Source organism: Sclerotinia sclerotiorum, genomic scaffold (assembly GCF_000146945.2).
Source record: "Sclerotinia sclerotiorum 1980 UF-70 scaffold_1 genomic scaffold, whole genome shotgun sequence".
Taxonomy (NCBI): domain Eukaryota; kingdom Fungi; phylum Ascomycota; class Leotiomycetes; order Helotiales; family Sclerotiniaceae; genus Sclerotinia; species Sclerotinia sclerotiorum.
In genome coordinates this window covers 2,018,080-2,035,920 of record NW_001820835.1, presented here as the reverse complement: position 1 = coordinate 2,035,920, position 17,841 = coordinate 2,018,080, and the positions used below count along the sequence as shown (strand labels likewise).

The window sequence follows — 17,841 nt, the reverse complement described above, 5'->3', positions numbered from 1 at the left end:
AGAATAGGTTATTTGCAGTTGATTAATTGATCGATCAATCGATTAATTTGATATTTGGATTTATAAAATTATTCATTCAGAGAAAGAACCTTTTTGTAATTCACCCAATCTTTCAAAAATCTCTCTTGACGACTTTCAATTCAATATGGTTTTTAATAAAAGTAAGTAAGAGTTTTTTATCGTTAACCCTTCTTTTCTCTTTTTCTTCTAATTCTAACCTTCTAACTCCCCTCTTCATCCATCCATCCTCCCTTCTTCCCCCGCATTTCCTTCCTCTCATCTATCTACCAGGTAAATTTCTAACATCACACAACCAGATTCCAAATCCTTCCACAAAAGCAAAAAACCCACCAAACTACCTAAAAGTGCAGTTGCTGATGCGCATCCACATATTAAGATGCATATCCCCGCAAATGATTTTCCTGTTGTTATTTCAAATGCAGATACAAATACAGATGCAACAAGTTTGGAAATTAGCACTATTCCAGCTCGAGTAAAGCGGAATAGAAAAGGGAAATCGAAGATTCCTAAGAGTGCGAGATTGAAGCGTTGTAGGGATGAGACTCTGATTCGTATATCTCCGATCGGGATTGTGGGGGGTGTTGAGGAGGGTTTGGAGGGTAGAGGTGCGTTGGTGATGGATGCGACTGGCTTGGATTCGGATTCGGATTCGGTTATTGAGGAGAGTAAAGGTGGAGAGGTGGATAGTGGGCATTTTGCTTCAGATGATCTTGATCTTGATCTTGATCTCGACCTTCCGCTATCCTTCCAGCATCAAATACCAACTGTTGTAGCGACCATGAGTAATCCTCTTTCAGGGGAAGGAAAATGTTTACCTACAACCTATCTATCGACTTCGGAACCAGCAGCGATCAAAGGGATTATTACTCCAAGCATTTCCCCCAAATTACCTCCTACTCAGATGGCTTCCCCGATTACCTCTGATACTGTTCCAAATTCTTACAATTCGTATACATCATTTATGTATACACCTCCTCATGGCACCCCAAAACCGTTGGCTCCTCAATCTGATCAAAATCCTAAGGAGTCTTCTCCATCTGACCCACTCCCAAAGACCTCGCAATCGACTCCGCTTCTTCCTGCGCATAGTCACTCTATTCGTACTTCTCAGAAATCCTCTGTTTCAACGCTTCCACCGGGATTTTATGAATACCACACTATTAGTGAAACTGTAATTATTCCACGTGCTTCTGAGCATGGCGAAACTGGCTCTGGCTCTGGTTCTGGTTCTAACTCTGCCAATATTTCTAGTTCCGAATCTAGCGGTGGCTTAACACCTACCTCATCTCAATCATCTTTACGAGAGAAATGTAAGATTTCATGTGGAATGAAACCGAGTCTTTTATGTGCCTATATCTTATTTGGATTTTGTCTTGTTTGGCTCATGTGGATGTCCTTTACTACGATTTCTCGAAAAGAGACAAGTAATCGTGGAGGTGTTGGATTTAATGTTATTGGTGGACATGTTTTACCCTACGGTGCCAGAGTTCCGGCAGTGGCTCCTTTCAAGTATGCTCGTGCAGTTAAGGAAGTAGTCCCGACTGCTGAGGTAATTTCCTCCAACTTTGGTCTCAACACGCAAGGGGATCGAATTGATGAAATCACTACTAGTCAAGTGGACAAGGTACTGAACGGACATTTTGATGAAGTGGGCAAGCAGCAGGATTTAAAAATAATTTGGGTACTCTTGACATGGTTCGCATTCGCTTGTGCTTATGTGATTGCTATTATGGCATTTACTGTGCTGATATCAGAAGCTGTGTCGTATGTTCCTGGATGGACTAAGAAGATTTCTACTGAGGAGCTTTCTGGTGAAAAGGTGTAAGGTGAAGTTTGAGGCTGAGTTTGGGGTGAGGTGAGGAGTGTTTTGGGTATGAGGGAAAGGATGATAGATGGGAGAAAATAGTTGGTATGCGCGGATCATAAGATAAAAAAGCTTGTGATAGGGTTTGGTATGTGATGGATGAAGCATTAGATACAATGACCAACACCCATTTACTCAGTTCATGGCTTCTCCGATGGATGGTTGGGAAGGATATAGCAATAGTGTGTGAGCTTTAGAATTTGGTATTTGGGCAGAATATCTGCATATGAACGCGGGTTTCTGGTCTCATTTTGGGGATTACTTTTGTCAAGGCAGTGAAATTTCACCACTGGCTTTTTCTGCGATAATTAATAACTAATTCAAATAAATGATCTTGTAATCTTCTTAAAATGGTACTGATGCCCTGGTTGATACTAAAGTGACAAGTGATATTTTTTTTTTAAAAAAAATGGTAGGGTGTTCAAGACTTCGAATAGCAAACTGTTGATTCGATCCTGCGATAAACTGGAAAGTTTTATAACAAAACAACGATTATTCATATTGAGCCAACAACTTGAAGGCTCGCATTTTATTCCGATTAATATGCTCTATTGCAAACACTAGTGCCAATCTAGCATTACCATATTTAAAATCTAGCATTATCGTATTTGCTTACTCGGTGCTGTGAAAGTGATATACCCTCAACCAACAAAGTGAATATATACTAAATGGTTGATAAGTCTGGCTATGCACTGTTGATTGTAGTAACCTTATGGTCCAGGAGACACAACTCTCCCATGCACATGATGAATTCATTCTTTCTTGGAGCTTTCCCAGAGACTATCTGGATCGGACATAGGCATCCGGAGGATTCGAGTAACACTTGGAATTCAAACTCTTGGAACTCTTGAAAGATGGACGGAAGCACAATTTATATATGTTTATACGGATACTTTATATCCTGAGGAAGTCTGATTGCCAAATATGAAGTGATCAAATTAAAAACCTAATTTCAATGGGCTCATCGTATCCACTCGGTGACGAGAATAGGTAAATGATTATCTTAATTTTAAAAACACGGGGCTCTTGCATACGAATAGTGTTTCGTGTTGTAAGTAAAAGACAATAGAACATCGGAATCAATATTCTATAGCTGTATGTGTTGGTAAGAAGGAGGTGAAGAAGAATATTATGCGAGAAGCTCGGAAGTGACGATGGTTACGTAAGCAGCAGTGTAGTCTAGACCCGAATTTTCAAAAAGTACCGCTATGTAAGTCTCCCAAATTACTTGAACAATCATGGTCGGATATTCTCCGCGGATAACTTCAGTTGCACAACATAACATTCTTGATCGGGGCGTTCCTTAGACGCAGCAAACGGCTTTGCATCGTTACAAATCTAACCATGCACATCACAATTCTTGCTCCGATATTTCGTTATAGGCCTGTATACTCGATCGCAAACGTTCTACAAACTCCTTCCTCAAGATTAACCGGAAATTCAAGCCATTGATTACTGGGAAGATGCGAGTGCATTTCATAATTATACATCAAACGACGATAGCTTGGTCCAATTGACATCGACGACGGATACTCCCCGAGCCCTCGAGATTTCAACCTCTTACGAACTATAAAATACATAATTGGGAAGGCTACAACTAGTTTGGGGATTGGCATGGACCTCTTACGGCATTGAGGATACTGGTTTTCTGTCATAATAAGATGCGCGGTGACTATGGAACTTAAGGCAGGAGAAGCCGTCCTCGTGGAAAGCATGTCAACGCGCATGGTAGGAGAGGAATTAGATTCCCATCTGGAATACTTCTGCGGAGAAACTAACTTGGATCTTCTATTCAAGGCAGACACGGAAGTCTCTTCAAATTTTCTCGCACTGAATAGACATTAATGCCCAAAGTTTAGACTAATAGTACAGCCGGATTCTTATGGAGACAGGATTCTTGCGCTTCGATGTTTTACCAGTTATGAGCTTAAGAAGTTCGCCAAGCATCTTAATTTGTGAACAAACTCCAGCTGCCAGCGTCGGGGATACAGCACAAATTCTAGCTATCTCAATGCTACGATGTTATTCAAAATCCTACTTACGTGGTAAATGACATACACTTCACACAACTCATGAATTGTAATTCGAGGCCCATTCACCGGGGCAGAACTAATGTCCCATCTCTAGACTAACCATGCCGCTCATCAGATACCATGCAGAGGTCAAACATTTTGTTCCAAGTTACTTCCATTACTCATATGTCTACCCTTTATGAATCAGTTATAGGAGTCTTTGACACGTTTGGTTGATATTCAGCGTGTCTCACTACCCCGCTCCCACGCCACTCGCTAATCTCCGAGCTTATGACTTCCTCGACACCAACACTCTTTTAGATGGCAATCGAGATTACTTTATGCGATTCTTTTATATCTGGTAAGAGATTGCGAGACAAGTGAAGGATGATAGCACGAAGAAGATATTCAGCTCGTAGGATATTGTGAGTTACAATTACGCATTCGGAATGTTCAAAGTTCCCTTGTACTAACACTATGTAGCTAGTTGATCGACGAGACACCAGCTTCCTTATCTTCAAATCGGATATCATCGGTTATCCATTCTAACCTATCATCAAGTTAGTTTATATCATCTGGGTCTGATAAGGCTCCTGGTGAGAACAGGAAGTTTAGTTATTTCTCAAAATTGCCTTCAGAGCTTCTAATCCACATCTAAGAACTTGTACGTGGGTTTGAAGGGCAGCAAGTTGTTGCTGTCTACAGTCAATGGATGATATGTACTCCACAGTCTACTTCAAGTAGAAGGTCACAAACAGCACCGGACAGGGTTTACATCACCATCGCCAATTCCAATCGCACTCCATGTCTGTTCCCTATCTCGAAACCTTGCCTTGAAAAGGTATGAGCTTTGCTTTGGCTCGACCTGTTGAAGTATTGCGGATATCAGTGCTCCTCTTATGATCTGCCCTGGATTCATTCCACTGGGACTTGGGAAGATGTAAGTCACTTAAAGGGTGGTGTTTTGGGGTTACGAATTCTGTGGAGCGAAAGCGTGTAAAAGAATAAATCTCAAGGAGTTGGATGAAGATGATTTGCATTTGCAAACTCGTGGAAGCGAGAGATTGGTGATTTCGAGGTCTCTATCTTTTGGGGTCCTTCCGAAGTAGTTAATGAATATACTCCAGTGAGCATGGAAGAATTACTGGATCTCGTCAAATCCCATGTTGAAAATGGATCTGTTACTAGGGAGAGGCAGGAAGAAGCGGGACCGGCCGAACCACGATGGAAGGTTAGCCTGGGATCATTTCAAAATACATGAGCATGCTTGCCGTTGTGCGCACTGCTGTTCTAAAATGCAACGGCCCAAGATTCCGCAGCGGGAAACTCTCGGAGACAGAGTCAATACCTGACTCGAATCATCTAATCCCCAATTCTGTGCATGCATATGCAGTGAAACGGAAGGAAACCCCATCTTCTAGAATCTCTCCGCCCCCAAGTTGACTTGCATTAGCTCTCCACAGCGCATGAAGGCTGCAGAATCTCCGGCTTTCGATATGAAAATAGAAGGAGACAAGACTCCAACTCTTCTGCAATCCAAAGTGTCCGCCTTATCTGCGCTTAACATGTACTTTTATCTACAATACTTTCTAGATGCCCGTGGGATGACCCCCACGAAGTATTTATCCAGCGACTTAAAACTTTTTCAGCCCATGACAGCGTCTTGGCGACAGTTTTATACGACCAGAAGCGTCCGACCAAGACGCCAAGATCTCAGTTAGCGCGCAGTCGAATTTTGGTAACTATATATGCACGACCATACGCATTCATCTTTTTGTTTCGTTTAGACCATTGATAGCCATACCACCTTCCTTAAGTCACACCAAAGCCGAACCCAAAGAGCGATCTGGAATAACGATATTTTGGGCCTCAATCTTTGGAAGTTTTAATATTTTTAGAAATTATTTTGGAGATGTTGATCCTAGTTAATTTGAGATTTGGAGTAAATCCCATCGTCGTTACAAGGATTATTGACGAGGATAGATTGGTATGGTGGAGGAAGAGAAATTTGATAGTCGTGTGTTCTTTTCGCCAAATCCGATCTGGAAGAGGATTGAGATGACGTACGTCGAGATTTGAACTGACTCGCAGATGATGAACGATATTCGGTTGGTTCCTTCCTGGGGTAAATGTGGGGTTTGCTTTGTGGAGGTTCATTGGTCAGAAATGTATCGATGGATGAGATACAGATTTTAGTGAGCCGACGATAAACGGGGTTGGAGAACTGGCGTATGCGTCTAGAGCAGAGGTTTTCGGTGTTGTGGCAGCCACACACGGCCTAGGTGACTTTTTGTCTTTGCCGTCTCACTAATACTGGCTCAGCTTCTCGGACCTCGGCGGTCTAAAATGTTTGGCTCTATTGTGATGATTGTTGGGTCATTCATTCGGGGATTTTCGGCAAATGGCTTGGCAATCCAAACATCTCTATGGGGTTAGTTACTTACCAAAGATAGCCGTAAGATATATCATTCCCAGCATGTTTATTGGATTTGGCATTGTCTTCATTCGTCTCTAGTTCAACATGCTTGTTAATTAGCACACCCAATGGAAGACTAGTTATGAATCTCCATTCAATCCATTTGGCTTGTGAGATCACTGACTACTTCTGGAATTAGCGTTCACACTCCGGCCATCAATACTCGATTTGGCTGGAGTTTGCCATTTCTTCTTTAAGCCTGTCCATCATTTATCTAATTCTTCTTCGTGCGTCAGCATTTTTAGAGCCCGCCATAATTTTGGCTAACGGGCCTAGGATTTCGGAAAGAACTCTCATTGGTAAGATAAAAGAAACGGTATATTCCATATCCTAGTTAAGTATCATGCAATAGCCGCGCTCTTAGTACCACTTTATACACGCTTCATGTTCTCCGGATACACAGCATGGGTAATCAGTATGCAGCGAGGTATGCTTCGCTAGCATATGATATACATGGCCGTTAGAGCAGCTGCTATTTCAGTACTACTTTTCATTTTTCTCTATCATTTTTGCTATAATATTGAGTATAATATACTTGCATATAGTGAATCACATCTTTAATCTTTTTACTCAGACCCGTGAATCTATAACTTTTAAACCATGATCAATTTCATTAGTCTACCTAGTGGTCTAATTCCCTAATTGGATCGCTCCTGCAGTTTTTTCACTCGAACAATTCCTCGTCCTAGCCACCGCATTTCCTCACTATCTACGCAAATCCCCTTGACATGCCCAATACCAATGAGAAATATCTCGTGCTGTACTATATACTTATTTGTAATTGAATATCCTATGGTTTCCTTTCCTATCATGCGGCTCACTTCCTGCATGAAAGCGAATCATCGATATCTGAATCCGCACTTACTGCATGCTTTTTCCATTGTTCGGAAAGGAAAATATCAACAAGAGTTCCTCGTTCATTCATTCATTTTCAGTTTCCTTCAAAACCCTATTTTACTTGGCGTTATTTTCGCTCTTGTATTGATCTTGAATTAGCCGATGGTATGGTTGGTGTATTTATATGTCTAATTTTGTAGATATAGAAAACTAAATGTAAATTTTGTTTGGAATTATTAATTGTAAGATTATCTTTGAATTATCATATGGTGGGATGTGGATTACACTAGTTTATAACAGTCTAGTTTTATTTTTGGTGTTAAGGTTAACAGTGTCGGATGTATTTTGGATGGTAGGGCAGATGTGCCCTCTGAGTCTTTGGGATCTTTAACATCTTGGATATGTGGAAAAAATAATGACTAGGCATTGTGCTTTCCGAGAAGCATTTTCCTTTGTCTGTGTTACTTCTGTTATATTCATCATTTATTTATCTTACGATTTTAATCTCTTATCATCAAAGATTATATTATGTTAAAACTAATCTTACAATGTTCTTGATACCCTCATTCCCATCTATTCACACCCACACTTAAGTTTTAACACCCTCCCCATGCTTGAATCGTTCAATCACGCATCGCAGAAGTATATAGTGAGACTTATGGCTCGAATATAGAAGTACATAAATATGGCTTATTTAACATTTTAGCAGGGTGGTGATTAGATTGCGGGATACGCTGAGGGAGTTTGATATTTGGGTAATTATGCTATGCTATGCTACGTTATGTTAATTGCATTTCATTGTAAGACCTTACTAAAAAAAAATACTTTGGGATTGGGTGATTTATGTATGTATGAGGCTTATTATAATTATTATCATTATTATTTAGCGAAATGCTCACGGAGGAGCATATATAAGGATAACTATAGACGACAAGAAGCCTCTGGGAGATCTCTACGAGTTGCGCGTCACTGCTGGGGAATAGCGAGTGTAATGCGATATCTTGTATTCTTGAGAAGACGGGAATACGAGGAGATGTTTTGGGAATTGGGTGGGAGATATAATAATTTATGGATTTATCGGGGGTGGTGGTTGGGGGATTGGGGGGTTGGAAGGGGGCAAACAACGGTTTTTTCGTAGAAACATGATAAGTTAATAACCTTACTCGAGAATAAAAAGCATTATGCATGAAGGGATGTGATATGTATGTACTGTATAGCACAGCTTGCTTGAACTTGTCTTGCCCACAGTTAGTTCCGAAGCAGAGGGCTTTTCGTTTTTGTGTATATTGGATGTTGATTAAGAGGACTTTTGATAGTGTGTTGGTTTATTGGTTTATTAGTGGTGGTGGTGGAAATATAGTATACAGTATATGAGATATAAGGTGTAGGGTATAAGGTGTTGAGGAAGAGGTAGAGGTGGCGGTAGAGGTAGAGATGTGTGTGGATTAGAAATCCGGATACGATATGGTGTCAGATGGATGTGAAGGTGGAGATAGATGTGTGCATGTACATTGGTTGGTTGGTTGGTTAGTTGGTTGGAAATGAGCAATACAGACTAGTTAGAAGGTGTATATTGAGTGATTCGAAAATTATGGGGGGAAAGGCAGCTCAGGAGGAATGTTAGATAGTAGTTGAGAATTGGAACTTGGAAGAGTTGGATTTGAGATGGAGGTTAAATTTTTGTCTATAGGGGAGTTTTGGTGTTGGGTACCTAGGTAAAACTTGATGTTGCTGTTGGATGGGTGGGGCATGTTGACGACGCTGTGAAAACTAGAGAGGATCCGGCTACGGGGATGGATTGAAAGATACGATACTGGAGTAGGTATGTCATTCTTTATTGAGCTCTCTTGACCTACTGAGCTGTTCGGGTTCCAAGTATTGATTCATACACAAAACGTCAAACACGTAAGTAGCCGTAAAACCACAGATTGATATTTCTAATATAGGAATAGACGAGGAAGAAGAAGTGAAAGCGAAAAGCCATTGAACATCTTCGTTTGCGTTAGAGTTAATAGCGCTTGTTGGATGCTTTTGGATTGTTGGAGTAATGTAGAAGGAAGTTTCTCAAACGGACAATCTTTAGTTTGGGGTATAGAGTACCAACAGCTTAGAACCAGAATAATGGGCTTGGAAATGAAAATTTCAATGTTCAAAAGACAGACTTGATGCTGTAGATACACTCAGTTTACTCATGATTATCCACCAAATTTCCTGGTTAATTGTGCTAAACGCTTATTTTCGGTAGTAAAATGCTGTGAGCACTAATTAGATAGGGTCGGTAATAAACGATTTTAAATCATGGCATATGAACAAAATCATAAAGCTGAAATATGGGAAAACGAAAATTTTGAGCAATTCTTGACTTCAAGGGAGCTAGCCCTGTGACCTTGATGTGGATTCTATTACCCCTCTTGATGGTTATGTCCCCCGCAAACGCCAAACACCATGCCGATATGCATCATCGTACATCCAGTTAAAACTTTACGCTTCAGTAGTAACAGAACCACCGGCATCCTTCCACTTTTGAACGCGTCTTTTAATGTCCGATTCGGTTTGTTGCATAGGATTCAACCTCCTATCCCTAACCATGGCTCCGTAGTTCTCCCCCCATCTCTTAACCAACCTCTCAATCCATTCCTTCTCCCTCTCACTTTGTTGTCTCTCTCTTTTCTCTCCCGCTCTTGAAGCTTGCTCCTCCAACATTTTCACAATCTCATTTTTTGATGCTGAACCCTCCTCGTCACCGAACCCTTCAAATCCTTCTCCTTCTCCATCCTCAGCCTCCGAATCCAAGGGATCGTTCAATGGATTTGTTTTCTTTTCATCATGAATAACTCTTATAATCTTTCCGGTCTCAGGATCCCTTTCGACTCGCGCCTCGGTTGGTGCAAGGCTTTTAGGAATTGTATTTGAGATGGCGAGTTTATTAGCGGTAGAGGTTTTTGATTCGGGTCCTGCTTTCTTCTTTTCGATACCACCGGTAACAGTATTGAGACGACTGGTTAAACCGAGACGACGATAATTCTGTGTTAGGGTTTCTTCTTGTCTCCTGTGTAAAGAATTAGCGTTGATTGCAAGATACAGAATTGAATAGAAAAATTACCAGTTTGCAGCAATAATTGCATTGCCTAAAGGATTCACACGTTTGGACTTTGGCTTGAGCTTGATCTTAGCATTTCCAGATCTGTTCTTCTTCTTTTGGAGTTCGCGACCCATTTTCTATTATTGCAGATAATGAATGAGGTGGTGTAAATGAAATTGGTTTGATAATGTATTGTCACTTCGCAAACTCGCTCACTTCGAAAATCTTCACAAAAAATTCTAAGCTAGTCTTATCAGCTAGCTTATCATCACATGATATTTAATCGGGGGTTAGATCCCGTGATCATAGGCACGTGCTTCTTCAATTCCCTTAACTTTTTCGACTTCTTCACATGCGGTAGTAACATCATGTATATCTTCATAATTTCGATGTAACCTTGGAGTTGAGAGACATTTTACAGTGCCTTAATATATACGTGCAGCACGATTAAGCAGCTCCCATCCCATCTCACATGTGAATATCTTCATCCGAAGTAGTGGACCCTACAGAGTATATACGTGTACCTGTCTAGCTGAATGAACCGAAAGGTAGAGGTACAAACCATCGCGTCCCTATGTCCAATAGTGTTTGAGGAAATGTCATCAGAGAAGAAGTCCCCGCCCCCAAATCCCCACGACTGGATATTAGATATTAGATACCTAGATACCTATCAGAAGTATTCATTATGAAAGCAAATCGTGATCTAATGCTAATCTATTCTATCGAAGTGCACAATCTATTTACACCAGAATGGCATCTTCTCCGGCCTCATTTCCGTCATACTTGTGCCACTCAACAAAGTGTGGATGGTTTTGTTTTGCTGTTGATGGGGTGCATTCATCGCTTATTTGACAACAGGTCTCTTCTCTTTACTGTCCAATGTCCGAAATCAAGGACGATTAGTGTGAACGCCGAAGAGATCTATCCTGCTACGGCGGATGCCGTTGCACTTCGTACCCCCACTATAGCTGTCTTACCTCTGTTCCTCGATTTCACGATCGACCTCATTTTGCTCCCTTCTGATTACCTCAGCCACTGACTTCGAATAATGCTGGAGAGGCGAAGTCCTAAAAGGATCATCAGCCAATCCTAATGACCCTAGTGTAACGTTCCATCACGATCGGTAGATTTCGTCGCTTGACAGTTGACAATTGACAAGTGATTTGAGCAACAAGAAAGAATCTCGAGCGAAACATCTAAGCCAATCAGCGGTGAATCAATAATTGCGAAAGGATCTCGGAGAAGACGGCGAGGATTCGGCAACGGCATGAGCGATGAGGGGCTAGCGGCAGGATTCTGTTCCCAATGAAGTCTTCGTGAATCCTCCACAATGCAATGTATACAATTTATGAATTTCTTCAAAAAATAGCCGCGCAAAATATGATAAAGAAGGCTGTAATATCATAAATTTGCAACATGAACATTGCATCGTTCTCGGTAGAGCAAGTTTAGGCCAATTCCGTCGAGCTGCTGAGAAATTGGGATGGTGGCAGATCCTTGGTTGGTCAAACTTGGCATATCTGAGACATTATGAAAGATGGCGGATCGGAGATATTACCCAGTTTTGATATTGCTACAGTGTATTTAGATAGGACCACTGCAGTTGAACCAGAACTCGACAGGCCTTGAAAAGTTTCGATTAGACTTTTCTACAATCAAGTGTTTATTTCCATTTTATTAATCACCGGTTGTCATGGTTTCCCTTAGCTTCCTTACTGATTTCTACTCCTTATGCTATTGTATTATTGTCACTAATCATTGTGCCGTACTCCCCGGCCCTTCTAATAAATGAGCTAACTTGTAATCGCCCTAAAAAACATGCAATTATCCGCGGAAAAATTCAGGTAGTTCCTCCGCTTGATCGCGGAAAGGCCTCTTCGTGCTTGGGTTTTGTACCTGAGATAGGTCGATACTAGATCAAAGCCCATTAATAATGAAATCGCACATATAGCCGGGCCACTCTCATGTGAATATTGAGAGAAGGTGGCTTAACGACGCCTTATGTTTACGAAAATATGACTCGCGATCAAGGAGAGAGAGAAACAATCGGTAACTCTTGGAAAGAAAAAGCAAAAGATTTACAAGGATCAATCAATCTATCCGCCCACTTGCTCATCTCTCCAAGGTTAAGAAGCCACACCGAGGCATCTAATAACTCCTCATTTCTGCGATTGGAAGAAGTAAGCACGGCATGTAGGCACGGGTTCGCCAAAAAATTATAGCTAAATCAATTGGTAGAGCCCCGTGAAGGTGTACATTTTGGCTATACCTTTGCGTTATCATATAGCCCAGGGGGTGCCTCCCATTGTGGCGCGAATTCCTTCTACGCTTCTTCGAAACCTTCTAGCTCATATCCACACTTAAGAAATTAGGATAGCACCATCGTTGAAGAGAAGCTTTTACATGGGTAACGGTTGTGCTCGGTTTGGAATTTGCCGAACAGACCTTGGGGGGGACGGCCACCGAAAATTGAATTTGTTTTATGCATCTATTGTCTAATTTGTCTTGCAGTAGCAGAAGGAACCGCAAAGGGAACAGAAGGGAATCCATCGGAAATATCAAACCCTCCCGTGGATTTCGTTAATAATCATCAATAATCACCAAGCATAGCAAGGATTTTGTTCATTATTCAAGGTCCAGCCGTGCAAGTTCAACTGATCTGCAGTTGTCTAGATTGAACCCTTAATCAATGGTCATGCGTATGTAATGACAATGATTCGGTTTGTCAAAAAATTTGATTAGCATTCATCCAAAGATTTGTGAAAGGAAAATGAAGATCATGAGGGGGATCCTAGTGTAAATTGGCCCGCAATGTGGACTAGTGGGCGGCCAGACGCATACAATTTGGAGCATGATTGATATAAGTGGTTCGGAGGAGTTGATATCATTTTTCGTAAATGTTTGGCTGGTCTAGTCAATTATCAATATGATGAAGGGGGAATTACAACAGCCATAACAAACGGTTGAATTAATTGCCAGCTACGACTAATTTCGATCTGCCCCCCTCAACTTTTTGCTCAATTTTTAGACTTTTGTGCCTTCGCTGTGCTGAGTGCACACTTTAGCTGCAGAAATTAAACGAGCACGAGCTCTGCAGGTGATGAACGAATCATATGCTAGCCTGCTACCCAACCCCGTTAACACCCATGATGGAACACCCATGATGGGCTTATTTCTTCATGAACAGCTCAGACATGAAAATATTTACAATATTTACAATAATACCCCTCATTAGCTACAGTCAGGACGGACCCGCTCCTGCATTCAGATGTAAATAGCATAGTGCTCCTTATCCATTCGCAGTCTTATCGGTTGTAATGAGACGCTTTGTGCCTTGGTTGCACATTGCGCAAGACTGTAACACCATCGCCCTTCATCATCTCAGTATCCCTGAATCAAAGTCTTAATTGACCTTGTATTGTCACACATCAATAGTCTCATCGTCATAATGGAATTTAAGTATAAAAACGCGGGATATGGGAGATTGAGTCTTTCGAAGACTTGCACACAAGTAAAACAAAGCCAAGAAGAACTAAACACCACCGACAGGGCTGCTAATTCAGGCATGTGCACGGCAGTACCGAATAGCCAGGGGAGAGAAATACAGCCAGCGTTTGCCTCCTCACAAAACGATCATTAGTGGTTGCTTGACGCCGGTGGCTTGTTAGTTACCGTTTACCTTCTCATCTCCGAAATTCCATACTGTCTGTTTTAAGCTATCATCAACAAACTCCTCTCGTCCAATAACTCCTGCGGGAATTGACGCTAATCAAAAGGATGGCTTTATGACGGACAAAATATATAAAACCTGCGAGAAATAGATTACAAGTTAGAACCTGGTCGTTGTATGGGGTCTGCTGGCACTTCTTGAGATAGCTTCCGCAATGGCGAAATTTCCCACCCCGGTTTTTAGATCAAGCTCTACGGCACAGAAAATGAACGGGTATAACTTCAGTGGGTTGATTGTGGATTGAGACATACTAAAGCTTATTTCACATGAAGCTCACGATCCCAAGCCTTTTCAAGAAATTTATCTCCATGCAGAGTAAATAGACTTAAGTCATAACCCTAAAATTAAGCATTATGAGCCCAGAGCCAATTTCAATGCCAATTCGAAATCCCCTCGAGCTTGTTTCCCAGGCCAAGATTGCCACGAGCAAAGGATGAAGAATATTATTGATGAAATGCTAACGACCACCGTGCAAAGCAAGTGAAAGAAGCAAAGATTCCTGCATGGAAGGCTGCGTTGTGCTTCCTCTGCAGACAGAGTTGATGATTTCTGATTAGTCGAATTATAGATTAAACCTCTCGGAGCTGGCAGTTGAAAATGGTCCTCGGTCCCTAAGAAAGCCTGCTAAGTCCCAATTCAATTCCCTGCCCATCCTATCCTACATCACAATCTTTTTTTACATTTCCCTTCCCCCCTGGCAAAGCCGCAGTGCTGATCCCCACCCGTTACTTGAATGTGCGCCGGGGCGGACACACTATCTAGGGGTTATCCATCGTCTAGCTCGCTTTGCTCCTCATAACTGATTAACATGCCCACCATGAATTTCATCCAAATATTGCAACCCCAAGCTTCAGCCAACGGCTATTCTCCACATTCTTCTTTCGTGCACTTGGCTACATTATATTTCAATGGACTTGCATTTCTCTTTTCAATCAAATCTCCAAGTTTTTACCTCATAATTTCCATCAAAAATGACTCTCCCTGTAGCATGCCCTCCTTCCTCTACCTCATCCGACCCGCCTACTGTTGCGCAACGCAAGCGACGCAGAAGAGCTCCAGCTAGCGGTGCCTCGGACGATTGCTTCGCTTGTACCAAACGCAACGTAAAATGCGATCGCAGAAGACCCTATTGTTCACAATGTCTAGAAGTAGGAAATGAGTGTTCAGGCTACAAAACCCAATTAACTTGGGGTGTGGGAGTGGCAAGTCGAGGAAAATTGCGAGGCTTATCCCTCCCCGTTGCGAAATCCCCTCCTGCCCCCAAAAGCCCACCCATCACTCGTCCTCGAGCTGCTTCTACAATTGCGAGACCTTTAGAGAAAAACGAAGATGGTGTTCGAATTAAGCTAGAAAATGCAACTTCTGTACCTGTCAGTCCATTTATGACGTATGATTTTGTCAATATGGCACCTCATGGAAATACTCCAACGACTACCCAGATGTCGGATTGGAATATTCCTGCACCATCGCACGAATTCACAATTCCAAAGTACCATCCTGAGACACAACAACGACACATACAGAGACAATTACCCGGTCAACTTCACCGGATACACACGCTTAGTATCGGGAGGCCAGAAGGACTCGGTCTTTCCAGTTCCGTGGACTCTCTGAGTTCATATCCTGACAGCGAGTATGCATCACCAATCAGCCAATCATTTCACAATGAAGAAGTCCCCTTCCTCAATAGCCCCGCTCCAATGTACAACAGCTACTCTTCGAGAAATACTTCTATAACGGATCAAAATTCGGATATTATGGGAAACTCACGTGGTCCGACATCATGTCCCGATCAATTCTACGCCCAGTCAGAAATGAGTTCAAGCATCAGTTCTCATCAAACTATGTATGATATCGCAGAAGGTCGGCCACCTCAACGATCCTCTCCTTCAGTACATGAGATCTTCTATGATGATGAAATGTTAGGTGAATAATTTTATTCGAGGCGTTTATTGAGATCTTTTTACTAACTATCCTCTTCCTAGGCATGCAAAACTCTCACGAACCTGACGTATATGCAACAAGCGCCAGATCCAGTCATTTTGGATGGACTTCTATAAATGAAGACGATGTTGGTTCCCCCACATCTGAAGCAGACACTTACCATCATATTACTGGACATGATTCCATGTCATCTTCACTTACGTCTGAAATGTCACCCCGAATCTCATTCTTTTTAGATTATTACGAGAAAATCATCTGCCCCTCGGTAGTGGTCATCGATAGCCCTTCTAACCCCTATCGTGAGCACATTCTTTCTCTCGCCTCTTCAAGTCAAAGTCTTCAACATGCCATTTGCGCCCTTGCTGCTTGCAATCTACGCATGAAGCGAAAGCAATCACTTGGGCAAAACCATTGGCGTCAACCAATGGAACTCGAACTTCAAGATCGTATCAATGGTGGCTCTATTGGCCGACCCGTCTGCGTCAGAAGATCCTCTACTCAAACAACTTTAACCGACTCCTCGACTACCGACGCATCACTTCAAGAGGAATATCAACATCGTTCTCTTGCTGTTTCCCTGCTCAATCAACAATTATCTGATCCCTCCAAAGCCCGCCATGATTGTGTTCTAGCCACACTATTTATTCTCTGTCACTACCGCATGTGCGAATCTGGCATCGCCCAATTCCGTACCCAATTTGCAGGCGTCAAAAAGATCCTCGGAATGCGAGAATGTGGAATTGAGACTGGAAATTGGGGATGGATGGAATCCCTCTTTACTTATTTCGACGGCATTGCCGCTTCTATCAATGACCGCGAAGCTCAGCTTCGAGGTGGATACCTTGAAATGCTAGCTAGCCCATCCAATCCCAATCACGCAATCGAAAACATGGCAGGCTGCGATGCTGTCCTCTTCAAGACAATTGCTAAACTGGGGCGTCTAAATTTACTGTCTCAACATCGCCCTGTTATGAACGATTCTATCTCTAACAACTCTCATCAAAATCATATGCATCACACAGCCGGGCTTCATCGACCTCGTCTTGCAGGCCAAGCACTTGTCGATTTTTACAACCTCCATTCCATCTCATTCGATGGTAATGGCTTCGCCTCAACCATGTCACTTGATGACGAGCCCAACTTTCCTATGCAAAGCCTTACACCACTCTCTCCTACCTCCTGCTCTCCTACATCCGTCCCAACCTATATGCCATGTGATGATGCCCATACTACTTTCTGGACTGAATGGAAAGCAGCGCGCCTCGAACTCCAAGAGTGGGAGTTCTCTCCTTCCCACATCGTCTCCTCTCTCCCCGTCACTCCAACTCCGACTCAACTCCGCGACTTTGGATATATATCCGAAGCATTCCGATATTCGGCACTCTTATACACCGAACGTCTCGCTTGTCCCACAACACCTAGCTCGCATCTTAACTTCCAGAATTTGGTCAGCCAAGTTTTGTTTTACGTTACAAGCCTGGATACTAATAGTGGATGTGAGAAGTTCTTGTTATGGCCACTTTTCATAAGTGGAAGTGAGTGTATCAATGAGTTGCAACAGAGCATTGTCAGGAGTAAATGTAGGGAAATTATGAAAAGATCAGGGTATCTTAACAACTTGGCGGGATTGGAGGTACTAGAGAAGTTGTGGGCAGAGGGGAAAGATGGGCGAGCATCTCCAGATGGGATGAGAGGTCAAGCAGGACCTTTTAAATGGAGTAAACATATGGAGGGAGTGGAGGGTGAATGGATTATGGTTTGAGTTGTCGGTCTGATTGGGGTATTTGATTAGAGGTTATGATGTGATGATTGCTTGTTGTTCCGTTCTTGTTACTATGATCTCGCTTTTAATGCGTATCATACATGTCACGTCTC

The 17,841-nt window shown here is 42.2% G+C and overlaps 7 protein-coding genes across 7 annotated transcripts; 5 read left to right on the top strand and 2 right to left on the bottom strand.

The window, feature by feature from the left end:
- Positions 1–145: 145 nt before the first annotated feature.
- SS1G_00793 (predicted protein) lies at positions 146–1,846 on the top strand (the record flags this gene model as incomplete). The annotated part of the gene is made up of 2 exons (XM_001598654.1): positions 146–161; positions 318–1,846. The coding sequence occupies 2 exons, from the start codon at positions 146–148 to the stop codon at positions 1,844–1,846; spliced, it is 1,545 nt and encodes a 514-aa protein (XP_001598704.1).
- A 1,713-nt stretch (positions 1,847–3,559) lies between these two features.
- SS1G_00792 (predicted protein) lies at positions 3,560–3,844 on the top strand (the record flags this gene model as incomplete). Its single annotated transcript, XM_001598653.1, has 2 exons — positions 3,560–3,613; positions 3,758–3,844. 2 exons carry the CDS (start codon positions 3,560–3,562, stop codon positions 3,842–3,844), a joined length of 141 nt encoding a protein of 46 aa, XP_001598703.1.
- A 536-nt stretch (positions 3,845–4,380) lies between these two features.
- SS1G_00791 (predicted protein) lies at positions 4,381–5,062 on the bottom strand (the record flags this gene model as incomplete). The annotated part of the gene is made up of 3 exons (XM_001598652.1): positions 4,381–4,447; positions 4,673–4,762; positions 5,043–5,062. 3 exons carry the CDS (start codon positions 5,060–5,062, stop codon positions 4,381–4,383), a joined length of 177 nt encoding a protein of 58 aa, XP_001598702.1.
- A 1,181-nt stretch (positions 5,063–6,243) lies between these two features.
- Positions 6,244–6,681, top strand: SS1G_00790 (predicted protein; the record flags this gene model as incomplete). Its single annotated transcript, XM_001598651.1, has 2 exons — positions 6,244–6,328; positions 6,650–6,681. The coding sequence occupies 2 exons, from the start codon at positions 6,244–6,246 to the stop codon at positions 6,679–6,681; spliced, it is 117 nt and encodes a 38-aa protein (XP_001598701.1).
- Positions 6,682–9,691: 3,010 nt separating this feature from the next.
- On the bottom strand, positions 9,692–10,426 carry SS1G_00789 (hypothetical protein; the record flags this gene model as incomplete). The annotated part of the gene is made up of 2 exons (XM_001598650.1): positions 9,692–10,259; positions 10,314–10,426. 2 exons carry the CDS (start codon positions 10,424–10,426, stop codon positions 9,692–9,694), a joined length of 681 nt encoding a protein of 226 aa, XP_001598700.1.
- Positions 10,427–12,307: 1,881 nt separating this feature from the next.
- Positions 12,308–12,703, top strand: SS1G_00788 (predicted protein; the record flags this gene model as incomplete). The annotated part of the gene is made up of 2 exons (XM_001598649.1): positions 12,308–12,472; positions 12,665–12,703. The coding sequence occupies 2 exons, from the start codon at positions 12,308–12,310 to the stop codon at positions 12,701–12,703; spliced, it is 204 nt and encodes a 67-aa protein (XP_001598699.1).
- Positions 12,704–14,993: 2,290 nt separating this feature from the next.
- On the top strand, positions 14,994–17,728 carry SS1G_00787 (hypothetical protein; the record flags this gene model as incomplete). The annotated part of the gene is made up of 2 exons (XM_001598648.1): positions 14,994–15,948; positions 16,008–17,728. 2 exons carry the CDS (start codon positions 14,994–14,996, stop codon positions 17,726–17,728), a joined length of 2,676 nt encoding a protein of 891 aa, XP_001598698.1.
- Between the last annotated feature and the right edge of the window lie 113 nt (positions 17,729–17,841).